Source organism: Amblyraja radiata, chromosome 13, assembly GCF_010909765.2.
Source record: "Amblyraja radiata isolate CabotCenter1 chromosome 13, sAmbRad1.1.pri, whole genome shotgun sequence".
Lineage (NCBI taxonomy): Eukaryota > Metazoa > Chordata > Chondrichthyes > Rajiformes > Rajidae > Amblyraja > Amblyraja radiata.
The window spans coordinates 3,438,966-3,452,923 of NC_045968.1; the positions used below are offsets into that span (position 1 = coordinate 3,438,966).

Here is a 13,958-nt window from a genome sequence, read left to right on the forward strand (position 1 = left end):
TGGACCAAAGGAGCCTGTTTCTATCTTTAAGCAAGAACTGCAGATGCTGGAAAAATCGAAGGTAGACAAAAAATGCTGGAGAAGCTCAGCGGGTGAGGCAGCATCTATGAAGCGAAGGGATTGGCAACGTTTCAGGTCGAGACCCTTCTTCACACATCATGTGGTATGGCTCTCTGACACTAAACTTGAATCCACCTAGACACATTATTTATGCTAGGTCACTGGCATTGCATCAACTGCATCAAAGTCATTTGAACACAAGTTTGTATACAGGGAGGGTTAGCTTAAATGAAGTGCCGATATGCAAGGTGGTATGCAAGGTGCAGGCGATATGCAAGGTGCAGGCCAGTTCATTGGCTATATTTAAGAGGGGGTTAGATGTGGCCCTTGTGGCTAAAGGGAAACATAATTTCGTTCAGACCGAAAGGAATCTAATCTAATCTAATCTAATCTAATCAGGGGGTATGGAGAGAAGGCAGGGATGGGATACTGAGTTGGATGATCAGCCATGATCATATCGAATGGCGGTGCAGGCTCGAAGGGCCGAATGGCCTATTCCTGCACCTATTTTCTATGTTTTTATGTAAAGAAGGCATCTTGTATGATTGCCTTCATAGGTATGAGTCAGGAAGTCATGATGCCAACTCTATAAGACTTTGGTTAGTCTGCACTTGGAATATTGCATGCAGTTTCGGCCGTTCCATCCGAGGAAGGATGTAGAGGTTTTCGCAAGAATGTGGAAGAAGTTTGCCAGAATGCTGCCTGGATTACAGGGCATTAGCTCCACTGAGAGGTTAGGCAGATCTCGATTGTTTTCTCTGGAGCACCTGAGGTTGAGGGGAGGGAGACCAGATAGAAGTATATAACGTACTGAAAAGCGGAGAAAGGATGGAGTCGGAACCATTTCCCCTAGGGTAGAAATGCTAAAGACTAGTAGGATATCTAAAAGGTGAGAGGGGGAAAGTTGAAAGGAGATGTGCGGGGCCGGTTTGGTATACTGAGGTGGATGTTGTACCTGGAACATGCTGTCAAGGGTGGTTGTGGAGGCAGAAAAGATAATGGGGGGTGTATAACAGGCTTTTAGATGGGTACATCGATATGGAGAGATATGGATCATGTGCAGGTAGATGAGATTAGTTTTATTTTGTCAGCATGTTTGGCACAGGCACCATGGGGCTGAAGGGCCTGTTCTATGTACAGTACAGAGGGATGGAGATAATGGAATGAGCTGGATCTTCCTACTTTTGTGTTGTTGCCATGGCCACACTTTAGATTAGTTTGGAGCTACAGTGCAGAAACAGGCGCTTTGGCCCACCGAGTCCACGCTGACCAGCGATCCCTGCACACTAGGGACAATTTACAATGATACCAAGCCAATTAACTTGCAAACCTGTACGTCTTTGGAGTGTAGGAGGAAACCGGAGATCCCGGAGAAAACCCACGCAGGTCACGGGGAGAACGTGTAAACTCCCTACAGGCAGCACCCATAGTGAGGATCGGACCCGGGTTTCTGGCGCTGTAACGCACTGTGTCGTTCTTGTCTACCTTCGATTTTCCAGCATCTGCTGTTCCTTCTTAAACAAATTGTTTCCCATGTTGGATTGACACTAGGATTTCAAACATTTACATTTCATGTCATCTATTTTTAGCTGCATTAGTTTAGTTAGCAGAAAACAGGCCCTTCAACCCACCGAGTCCGTGCCGACCAGCAGTCCCCGCACAGCGGCTGAGTGTGTAAATCACAACTCACGACCAACGAAGTAAATGAGATCTATCTTCTTCATCCGAGAATATTTAAACTGTTCTGTCCTTGCAGGATATCTTCAATTTCCAAATATCTCCTGACTTGAAACCGTTTGGCTTGAACGAACTTGCCATCAGGAAACAGATGACCAACCATGGGAAGGAGAACGAGGACTTCAATCCCCGAGATTTTCTGCTGTGCGTGAGTGGGAAGCAGGAGTACTTGTTTGGTGAGGAACCACTGATTCAGTTCCAGGTAAGTCAAGCAAGTCCTCTCATATTGGGGATATGTTATTTTGATTCTTCCTCTATAATTACCGTGCAAATTGAACTTGATGACGGGGAACAGAAGTGAAAGTAGAGAATACAATTCTTAAAAGTCTTCAATATTTAAACTAGTTCTAACGTTTGTGGTGTATGCATCAATTTTGGATCCTGTGCCCTGTCATAGTAGGGATAATGCTCAGCTGGAAAGAGTGCAGAGAAGATTAATGAGGATGTTTCCTGGACTTGAGGGCTTGAGCTACAGGGGAGGTGTTTCTGGCAGGGACTTTATTCCTTAGAGCGCAGGAGGATGAAGGGTGATCCTATGGAGGTGTATAAGATCACAAGGGAAATAGATTGGGTGGATGCACAGAGTATTTTACCCAGAGGAGGGTGAATGATGAACCAGAGGACAAAGGTTTAAGGTGAGAGGGGACAGATTTAATAGGAATCTGAATGGTAACTTTTCCACGGTTTATGGAACCAGAGGATTGAGTTGAGGCAGGTACTATAACAACATTTAGACAATGTTGGACAGGTACATGGTTAGGAAAGGTTTAGAGTGATGTTGGCCAAATGTAGGCAGGTGGGACTAGTGTAGATGAGGCATCTTGGTCAACATGGGCAAGTTAGGCCCAAGCACTTGCTTCTATGCTGTATTACTCTATGAGTCAATACGAGTGTTGGATATGACAGCCTGACAAATTTTACTTATATAGCTGGGGATTGTTTAGTAATTATACTTCTCGGTCTAGTATTTAACAGGCTAGGGTGTCTCAGCTGCCGTTCAGTGGGTTCTTGCGTTCCAATTGCAGTGGCAACAATCTTGTGAGTTCAGCAGACTGCCAGAAGGTGAATCCTATGCCACAGAAGTTTCATCAGTGCAAGCAAGAAGTTGCATGGCAGACTCTGCCATACAGTGAGAATCAGCCTGAAAGGTTGCCCTGCCCCGCCTGCCCGCCCTCCCTCCCTCGCTCCCTCCCACACTGAGCGGAGGTGTTCGGCGAAATGATTGCCAAGGTCTCACCGATGTAGAGACAAAATTGCTGGAGAAACTCAACGGGTGCGGCTGGGACCAAGCGTAGGCTTGGCGATCTTTTCGCCCAACACCTCCGCTCGCATTAACCAACCTGATCTCCCGGTGGCTCAGCACTTCAACTCCCCCTCCCATTCCGAATCCGACCTCTCTGTCCTGGGCCTCCTCCATGACCAGAGTGAGCACCACCTGGAGAAACTGGAGGAGCAGCACCTCATATTCCGCTTGGGCAGTCTGCACCCTAGCGGCATAAACATTGACTTCTCCAATCTCCGGTAGCCCTTGCTGTCTCCTCTCCTTCTCAGGACTCCCTCTAGCCCTCTGGCTCCTCCTCTTCCTTTCTTCTTCCCCCCCCTCCACCCTGCATAGTCTGAAGAAGGGTTTCGGCCCGAAACGTTGCCTATTTCCTTCGCTCCATAGATGCTGCCGCACCCGCTGGGTTTCTCCAGCAATTTTGTCTACCTTTGTGCTTTCTTTATGATTGCATCAGTGTGTTGGGTCCCGGAAAGATCGTGGGAAATATGCACGCCCAGGAATTTGAAGTTTTTGACTCTCTCCACTATTGTCCCATTGATGTAAACATGATTGTGGGTCCTCAACCTTCCTCTTCCAAAGTCCACAATCAGTTCTTTGGTTTTGCTGATATTGAGAGCCAGGTTGTTGTGATGGCACCATTTGGTCAATCGGATCATCTCACTTCTATGCACCGACTCATCACCATCTGTAATTCTTCCCACAAAGGTGCTGTCGTCAGCGAACTTGAAAATGGAGTTTGCATTATGTCCGGGGGCTACACAGTTATGATCTTATGAATATTCCACGTGTTCTTCTTTGTCCACCCACCCCCAACGCTGAGTATTTTAGACCCGTGACAGGCCTTAGTGTTTGACGTCTTAAAAAGAAACAGGAAGCCCTTTGAGATGATGATTTAATCAGGTTGCAAATGAGAGCGTGGACTCTGGGTTCTGTTCTCATGAGACTGTTTAGGGGCTTGTGGGAGAGGCATTGTGCCCACTTTTCTTCTCTTTCCTTTGGTTATTACTAAATGCAAAAAAAAAAAAGATGAATAGAAACATAGAAACATAGAAATTAGGTGCAGGAGTAGGCCATTCGGCCCTTCGAGCCTGCACCGCCATTCAATATGATCATGGCTGATCATCCATCTCAGTATCCCGTACCTGCCTTCTCTCCATACCCTCTGATCCCCTTAGCCACAAGGGCCACATCTAACTCCCTCTTAAATATAGCCAATGAACTGGCCTTGACTACCCTCTGTGGCAGAGAGTTCCAGAGATTCACCACTCTCTGTGAACTGTGAAAAAAGTTCTTCTCATCTCGGTTTTAAAGGATTTCCCCCTTATCCTTAAGCTGTGACCCATTGTCCTGGACTTCCCCAACATCGGGAGCAATCTTCCTGCATCTAGCCTGTCCAACCCCTTAAGAATTTTGTAAGTTTCTATAAGATCCCCTCTCAATCTCCTGATGCTCAGTCTTTTTTCCAGAGTACAGGATTCTCAAGCCAGAGGGCACAGGCTTAAGGTGAGAAGGGAGACATTTAAGAGGCAATCTTTTCATTCAGAGGGTAATCCATATCGGGAATGAGCCAAAGGAAAGTATAGAATTGGATATCATTTTGACTTTTGAAAGGTATTTGGACAGGTTTACGCATAGGAATTGTGTAGAGGGATATCGCCGAATGTAAGTTAAATGAGACTAACCCAATGTCAACTTGGGTGGCATGGACAAGGTGTGCCAAATCACCTGTTTTTGTACTGTACTGTACATCTTTATGGCATTTAACCAGTGTAACTGACAGCTTTAAAAGTGCATCTTTTAACTTTTTTCTTTTAAATACTTTCTTTATCACGTTTAATGGTAGTGACTCAGTAAAGCTTACTTAGGGGGTGGGACAGCGGTGCTGCAGTAGAATTACTGCCTTATGCCCCTGTCCCACTTAAGAAACCTGAACGGAAACCTCTGGAGACTTTGCGCCCCACCCAAGGTTTCCGTGCGGTTCCCGGAGGTTGCAGGTGGTTTCCGGAGGTTGCAGGTGGTTTCCGGAGGTTGCAGGTAGTGAAAGCAGGTAGGGAGACTGACAAAAACCTCCGGGAACCGCACGGAAACCTTGGGTGGGGGCGCAAGGTCTCCAGAGGTTTCCGTTCAGGTTTCCTAAGTGGGACGGGGGCATTACAGTGCCAGAGACCCAGGTTCGATCCCGACTACAGGTGCTGTCTGTATGGAGTTTGTACGTTCTCCCCCTGACCGTGTAGGTTTTCTCCAGGTGCCCCGGTTTCCTCCCACACTCCAAAGACGTACCGGTTTGTAGCTTAATTAGCTTCGGTAAAGATTGTAAATTGTCCCTAGTGTAGTAGGATAGTGTCAATGTGTGGGGATCGCTGGTCGGCGCGGACTCGGTGGGTTGAAGGGCCTGTTTTCGTACTAATTAAACTAATGAATTCTAGTGTCAATCCAACATGGGAAACAATTTGTTTAAGAAGGAACTGCAGATGCTGGAAAATCGAAGGTAGACAAAAGTGCTGGAGAAACTCAGCGGGTGCGGCAGCATCTATGGAGCGAAGGAACTTCGCTCCATAGATGCTGCCGCACCCGCTGAGTTTCTCCAGCACTTTTGTCTACCTGGGAAACAATCTTGCATGTTTGATGATGATATTTGATAGTGGATAATATAGACTTATTTTCTAGTTCAGAATTAGGTCCAGGGTTTGTCGTTTGCTCCTAGGTCTTTATTTCGAACGTCGGGCAATTTTAGTGCTGATCCTCTGAAAGCAAAACTCCGCATCTGCTGACTGTAAAATGCTATAAGTAAGTCTAGCTGTTCGACATTTAAATAAACACCCAGCAGGAGCTCGAAACCTACAAAAATATTGATTTGGAGGTGTTCGGAATTCCTTTTCTTTGATTATTGTGCCAACAATAGCAAGAATACTGGAAGCGCAGATTCAATAGCACAGATTCCATAGCTCAAGCCGTTTATAATAGGTCCCATATGTTCCATTGACCGTGGCATTTTCCAGGGTTTGGAGTATTAAACATTTCCCTGTTACTTGTTCCAATTCCTAAAGCCTAAATATTTAATTAATAATACTTAAATGTTTGAAGCTAAGCTTTGTTTAGTTTAGTTTAGAGATACAGCGTGGAAACAGGCCCTTTGGCCCACCGAGCCCAGGATCCCCGTACATTAGCACTATCCTACACACGCTCGGGACAATGTAAAGGCCAATAAACCTACAAGTGTGGGAGGAAACCGGAACACCCGGAGAAAACCCACGCAGGTCACGGGGACAGGGGCAGAAATCCCAGGGGGACCAGGTGGGACACGTCCCCCCCCCCTGTTTTGAGAGATGGGGGACAATCCCACCCCCCCCCCCCCATTTTTTGTAATCCGGATTTTAAAACCCGGTGAAATCTCAGTTTTCCGCGAGACAGTGGGGGTGGGACTGCTGATGGAGGGCGCCGATTGGACGAGAGAGACGCCGGTCAGCAGGCAATGGGGGCGGGACATGATAATTCAGCACGATCATTGGAGGAGGGAGACGTGCCAAAACACTCTCGGCACAGACCTGCGCCTCATCCGCTGCCAGGATCGAACCCGGCTGTCCGGCGCTGTCCCGAGTGCCCCCCCGCCTCCCACAGGTGGCCAGAGATGTCGGGATAGGAGCGGTACCCCCAGGCCCACAGCCAGCACAGAGAAGCAGCGCTAAATCCAGCTCAACTCTGCCTGTCCCGCCAGGTTAACCTACAGCCCTGCCTGGACTTGCGGGAAATATGGACCATGTTTACAGCCAGTGTGGGGAAGCAGCGCTGGTGTCCCTTCAGTCCAGGCAGGGCTGTAGATTAACCCGGCGGGACAGGCAGAGTTGAGCTGCATTTAGCACTGGATTGAGCCTCCGAAGCCTCGCGTGTGTGAGTGTGCGCATGTGCGCGCGGCCGCCAAGAAATTGTGTCTCCCTCCGGTCCCCTCCATATTTTGATAGCGATTTCCGTGCCTGCACGGGGAGAACGTACAAACTCCATACAGACAGCACCCGAGTTCTGGATCGAACCTGGTTATTTGCCACTGTAGGGGGTGGGACTGCTGATGGAGTGTTGCCCTTTGCTGTAAGACTATGCCGTCTTAAATTTGTACTTGCAAATTGTTTTGTTTTATTAACATTGCCAAAATCCTGTAACCTGTTTGTATCCTGGTCAGGTCTGCACATGCTGTGCTTTTATGCCTTTCCTGTTGAATGTGGGGAGGACAGACCTAATGTGGGTTCTAGGTTTTGCTGTGGATTGAGCAAGGCCCTTCTGCTTACTTTGTGATTTTCATACTTTTCAGTATATCAGGAACTGTGTGTTAAATGGAACCCACCCTCAGTTGACTGTGATGGAGTGCAGAGTCATCAAAGAGCTGTGTGATCTAGAAATGTCAGCCATTGGTATGGCCTTACATCGGAAAATATCCTCTGCTCCTCTTCCTCTTCCACCGAAGAAACGGGCTATTTCTGTAAGTAACGCAGGCAGCAGCTGCCATATCTTGTATTTATGTGCTATTTAAAATGATGTGGTCTCCCTTTGTGTTATAGTCATGCAGCGTGGAAACAGGCCCTTCGGCCCAACTTGTCCACACTGACCTATATGTCCCATCTTCACTAGTCCCACCTGCATGTGTTTGGCCCATATCCCTCTAAACCTGTTCCATCCATGTAAATGTCTAATTGAATTGTTTCTTAGAAGTTGCTGTAGTCCCTGCCTCAACTATCTCCTCCGGCAGCTCGTTCTGCCAAAGCCACCAAGGTAGGAATGTAGAACCCCGATTCTAGCAACCAGAGTGTGGAACAGGGACTGAATGGACGTCAGTGGACGTTACTCAAGATGGCCGTCAAGTCACCTCAAGAGGAAGTGTTCAAAAGGGAACTGCAGATGCTGGAATATCGAAGGTACACAAAATTGCTGGGGAAACTCAGCGGGTGCAGCAGCATCTATGGAGCGAAGGAAATAGGCGACGTTTCGGGCCGTCTGAAGAAGGGTTTCGGCCCGAAACGTCGCCTATTTCCTTCGCTCCATAGATGCTGCTGCACCCGCTGAGTTTCCCCAGCAATTTTGTGTACCACCTCAAGAGGAAAATGGTTTGCTGGTCTCTTGATATCATTGGTATAGTTTAGTGTTTTTTTAAAGTTTAGTTTAGGGAAAGAGGCATTTCGGCCCACCGAGTCCGCACCAACCAGCGATCCCCGCACCACTAACACTATCCTACACACACTAGGGACAATTTACCTTATACCAAGCCAATTAATCTACAAAACTGCACGTCATTGGAGTGTGGGAGGAAACAGAGGATCTCGGAGAAAAGTCACGGGGAGAACGTACAAACTCTGTACAGACAGCACCCGTAGTCAGGATCTAACCTGGTCTCCGTGCGCTGTAAGGCAGCAACTCTACTGTTGAGCCACCATGCCGCTCTTCAGGATGAGTTTGAGGATTGTTTCAAGCATAGAAACATAGAAAATAGGTGCAGGAGGAGGCCATTCAGCCCGTCGAGCCAGCACCGCCATTCATTGTGATCATGGCTGATCGTCCCCAATCAATAACCCTTGCCTGCCTTCTCCCCATATCCCTTGATTCCACTAGCCCCTAGAGCTCTATCTAACTCTCTCGTAAATAAAGTTACCTCTCAGAATCAATGGACAATAGACAATAGGTGTAGGAGTAGGCCATTCGGCACTTCACCATTCCCTGTAATCATGGCTGCTCATCCCCAATCAGTATCCCGTTCCTGCCTTCCCCCCCATATCCATTGACTCCGCTACCTTTGAAGATGTTTGTGTCTGTGGGGTCAGAACAACAAAGATCCAATGAACCAATTACAACAGAAACAAGCAAATGGAAGCAAATGCTTCAATGCAGTACTCGCAGTTAGTGAGCTGACATAGAGCTTTTTATTGAGCTCATCTTGACCATGTTATGTATGAAGCTGATTGTTCCACTTTGTTATATTCAGGACCAAGAGTGTTTGGTAGACTGGAGAGCTGGTAAATGTGCCGCAACCTCACACTTAGCCTGTGTTTCAGTGAAGCTTGTGGTTTGGTTGACGTCCACAGAGTCAGAAGATTACAGCACAAACTATAAGCTGACAAGGCAACACTGAGAGGTTGCTGCTCAGTCATGAGGTGGAACTTTGAAATAACCTATTGAATCCATTTGCCCCTTTTCTCCCCCGGAGATAATGGATTCCTGAGGAGAGAAGGAGAGTTCTCTTTGTTGTCCGAGCCAATATGCAACCTTTGCCCAAAGTTCTTGAAATAGATGTAGAAAGAAGGAACTGCTACAGAGAAGGTTTATGAGGTGGTTGTAGGACTCGAGGGAGGTTGAGTAGACTGGGACTCTATTCGTTGGAGCGCAGGAGGATAATGGGTGATCTTATAGAGGTGTATAAAATCATGAAGGGAATAGATCAGGTAGATGATGCACAGTGTCTCTTGCCCAGAGTAGGGGAATCGAGGTTTAAGATGAAGGGGAAAATATTTAATAGGAATCTGAGGGGTAACCTTTTCACACAAAGGGTGGTAGGTGTATGGAATGAGCTGCCAGAGGAGGTAGGTAGACAAAAGCGCGGGAGAAACTCAGTGGGTGCAGCAGCATCTATGGAGCGAAGGAAATAGGCAATGTTTTGGGCCAAAACGTTGCCTATTTCCTTCGCTCCATAGATGCTGCTGCACCCGCTGAGTTCCTCCCGCACTTTTGTCTACCTTTGATTTTCCAGCATCTGCAGTTCCTTCTTACATACCAGCGGAGGGAGTTGAGGTAGGGACTATCCCAATGTTTAAGAAATAGTTAGACAGGTACATGGATAGGACAGGTTTGGAGGGATATGGACCAAACGCGGGCAGGTGGGACCACTGTAGCTGGGACATTTTGGTCGGTATGGGCAAGTTGGGCGGAAGGGCCTTTTTCCACTCCGTATGACTCTACTCTATAGCTCCATCACACTCCCCTCCCCAGCCCCACCCAGCCCCACAATCAGTCTGAAGGAGGGTCCTGACCCAAATCATCGCAAATCCATGTTCACGAGAGATGCTGCCTGACACTGAATTAATCCAGCAGTTTGTGTCCCTTTCCTAAAATAGATGATCTTGAATTTACTAATGAATATTGGAATACTAATGAATAGTGGAATATTGTAATGTACATTGGGACAATATCAGGGCATGAAAGGATTGGCCCCGTGTTTGTCAAAAGATGTGGCAATGAAATGAAATGCTTAATTTCCCCCCGAGTTTTGTTTCACTGGAAGCCTATAGTTTTCACTGACAGATAGTCAAAGCCGTTATTATAATAGACAATTGGCATGATTGAATATACGTTTATGAGTGGAAGGAAATGTCTGAAAATAGATTATCTCCATTCTGTGATAAATAAAGTGAGGTCATTGTCCCATTGTGTGCAGAATTAAATACTAACTGCTCAACCGTTACCTTGATGACAATTTATCATTTTTTATGCTTTATGTACTTTAAAAAGAAAATATATCATGGTGATTTAAAATTGGGTTTACGATGAATCTATTCCACAGTCTGGTGCAGCATCAAAAGTTTCAGAACTTAATGTATATCTAACTCACCAACCTCGCCTTGTACTCTTCGCAGAAATCCAACTGAGTTTCAATTAAAAATAACTTATTTTTGCAGACATAACTATTATTTATGACTTCCTTGCTAACAGCAGAATCATGGAAATCACTTTGCCAGCTGTGCTGCGAACATGAGAATATATATGAAATAAGCAGTGGAGTAAGCCTTTAATTCAGTGAGGTTGATTTTTACCCTAGTGCCATTTCCCAGCTTTGTTTCCATATCCCCCAAAACCTAGTAATCCATCATTCCTTTGATATTTAGTTTAGTTTTGAGATACAGTGCGGAAACAAGCCCTTCGGCCCACGGAGTCCGTACAGACCAGCGATCCCCACTATCTACAGCGATTCCCGCTAGTATGCTACCCTACACACACACGATACACAATTTTACATTTGTCCCAAGCCAATTAACCTACAAATCTATACTACTTTGGATATTTACAATAAACACAATATACACCCCTGAAGAAGGGTCCTGATTCGAAATGCCACCTATCCATTCCCTCTACAGATGCTGCTCGACCCACCGAGTTCTTCCAGCACTTTGTGTTTTGCTCAAGATTCTAGCATCTGCAGTTTCTTGCGTCCACAGTGCACAGGCTCCAGGGGGAAAGAATACCAAATGTTCACCATCCTTGAAGTGAAGAAAGTCATTCTCTTCGCAGTTTTAAACAGCCTTTTCCTTATTCTTAGCTGTGCCCTTAGATTTGAGGCTCATGAGGCAGGAAAAAACCTTGTCATTACATCTCACTTGTTAAAGGCAAGGCAAGGCAAGGCAAGGCAAGGCAACTTTATTTATATAGCACATTTCATACACGAGGCAGACTCAAAGTGCTTCACATAAAAACATGTCATACAATAAATGAAATAATAAAATGAAATAAAATAGAAGAACTAAAAGAAAAGCAAAATTAAAAATGCATTATAAAAAGTGCAAAAGTTAAAAGTGCAATGTAGTTAAGATTTAGCTGAAAGCTAAAGTAAACATAAAAGTTTTCAGTTTTGTTTTAAAAGTGGTCAAAGTTGAGGCAAGTCTTAAATCTTCAGGAAGTTTATTCCAGCTATTTGTTGCATAGTAACTAAATCCTGCTTTCCCATGTTTTGTATTTACTCTGGGAATCACTAGCAGATTGGTTTAACAAGTCTAGAATCTTAGATATGCATGAATTTTTAAATCTTTGATATGCATGAATTTTTGAATGAAGATTTTAAACATACCTATGTACTAAAGTGAAATGGGTTTACATGATTGTCAGAAAAGATGAAATGGTTGTGTAATGCATTTTTAATTCACTCTATTTTAAATGTCTTCTTGACACTTTTGCTTCAAGTGTTACAACTTTCAACGTGTTAATAAGTTGCGTTCAACACTTTAAAATGAAACTGTTGATACTTGTCAGAATAATTTGTATTTATTTTTTGACCTACAGGTTGAATAGAAAGGAAGCTGATATTAATTTCTGCTTAATGTTCTTCTTTTTCAGCAAATGACGAATAGTATTTGGGATGTAAATGTTCCTTTCAAGATTGTTCTTGTCCGAGGGAATAAAGTAAATGCAGATGAAGCTTTGCGGGTGGGTACGACTGTTATGTTTAAAATGAAATGATAAAAAGTGGATTTTAAATGTACAAGATAGTGGTTATATATGTGTACGATGGAGTGTCCCATTATCCCATATTTTTTCCACAATATTTCACACAATCTTTCCCAGCTCCTTTTGTGACAAGACACTTCAAGGATATCCTGGACAAGTGTCATTTGTCTTACATGACCAAAGGGAATGTTAGTAGGGGAGGGGGGGGGGGGGGGGGGTTGACTGTCCACCCTACATATGGTCTCCCTGCAACCTCCAGCAGTCCAGAGAAAACAATCCCAGTCTGTCCCACCTCTCTCTGCAGCTAATACTCCCTAAACCGATGGTGGCCGATTAGGAAAAGGGGAGATGCAACGAGACCTGGGTGTCATGGTACACCAGTCATTGAAAGTAGGCATGCAGGTGCAGCAGGCAGTGAAGAAAGCGAATGGTATGTTAGCTTTCATAGCAAAAGGATTTGAGTATAGGAGCAGGGAGGTTCTACTGCAGTTGTACAGGGTATTGGTGAGACCACACCTGGAGTATTGCGTACAATTTAGGTCTCCTAATCTGAGGAAAGACATTCTTGCCATAGAGGGAGTACAGAGAAGGTTCACCAGACTGATTCCTGGGATGGCAGGACTTTCATATGAAGAAAGACTGGATAGACTCGGCTTGTACACGCTAGAATTTAGAAGATTGAGGGGGGATCTTATAGAAACTTACAAAATTCTTAAGGGGTTGGACAGGCTAGATGCAGGAAGATTGTTCCCGATGTTGGGGAAGTCCAGAACAAGGAGTCACAGTTTAAGGATAAGAGGGAAGTCCTTTAGGACTGAGATGCAAAAATCATTTTTTACACAGAGTTGTGAATCTGTGGATTTCTCTGCAACAGAAAGTAGTTGAGGCCAGTTCATTGGCTATATTTAAGAGGGAGTTAGATGTGGCCCTTGTGGCTAAAGGGATCAGGGGGTATGGAGAGAAGGCAGGTACAGGATACTGAGTTGGATGATCAGCCATGATCATATTAAATGGCGGTGCAGGCTCGAAGGGCCGAATGGCCTACTCCTGCACCTATTGTCTATGTTTCTATGTTTGAATGATCCGTGGACTATGTGGGTATTAATCTTCCCTTGGATGGATTTTACATGTTGTGTGATTGAGGTGTTATGGTTGATTAGGGGGGAGGTTGTGCTGGACCTAATGAAGATTCTGTCCTAAACCATGATGGATTTCCCAACTTGCACTAAGACATCCAGAAATATGTACAGAATTCCTCTATTCTGTGTTAACAAGATTTGAAGATGCACCACATTATTTATATATGAACTCCTTGAAGGAATTTTTTTTTTTACCCCCAGTGGAGGCAACTAGTTTTGACAGCTCTGGGCCTGTACTGGCTAGAATACAGAAAGATGAGGGGGAACCTCATTGAATTTTACCGAACAGTAAAAGGCTTGGATAGAGTGGATGTGGAAAAGATGTTTCCACTAGTGGGAGAGTCTAGGACAAGAGGGCACAGCCTCAGAATAAAAAGACATACCTCGGCCATGGAAAAGGTGGAATTTATTGAGTCAGAGGGTGGTGGAATTCATTGCCACAGATGGCTGTAGCGACCACGTCATTAGGTATTTTGGAAGCGGAGATTGACGGGACTTTGATTAGTAAGGGTGTCAAAGGTTATGGGGCGAAGGCAGGAAATGGGGTT

General features: G+C 45.3%; 1 protein-coding gene across 1 annotated transcript in view; it reads left to right on the top strand.

Annotated features, from left to right (window-relative positions):
* Positions 1-13,958, top strand: part of pik3cb (phosphatidylinositol-4,5-bisphosphate 3-kinase catalytic subunit beta) — a 196,938-nt gene that overhangs the window by 95,329 nt on the left and 87,651 nt on the right. Inside the window, exons 5-7 of the mRNA XM_033031101.1 lie at positions 1,817-1,999; positions 7,383-7,550; positions 12,161-12,250. Coding sequence (XP_032886992.1) covers positions 1,817-1,999; positions 7,383-7,550; positions 12,161-12,250 — 441 coding nt within the window. The remainder of the gene's footprint in view (positions 1-1,816; positions 2,000-7,382; positions 7,551-12,160; positions 12,251-13,958) is intronic.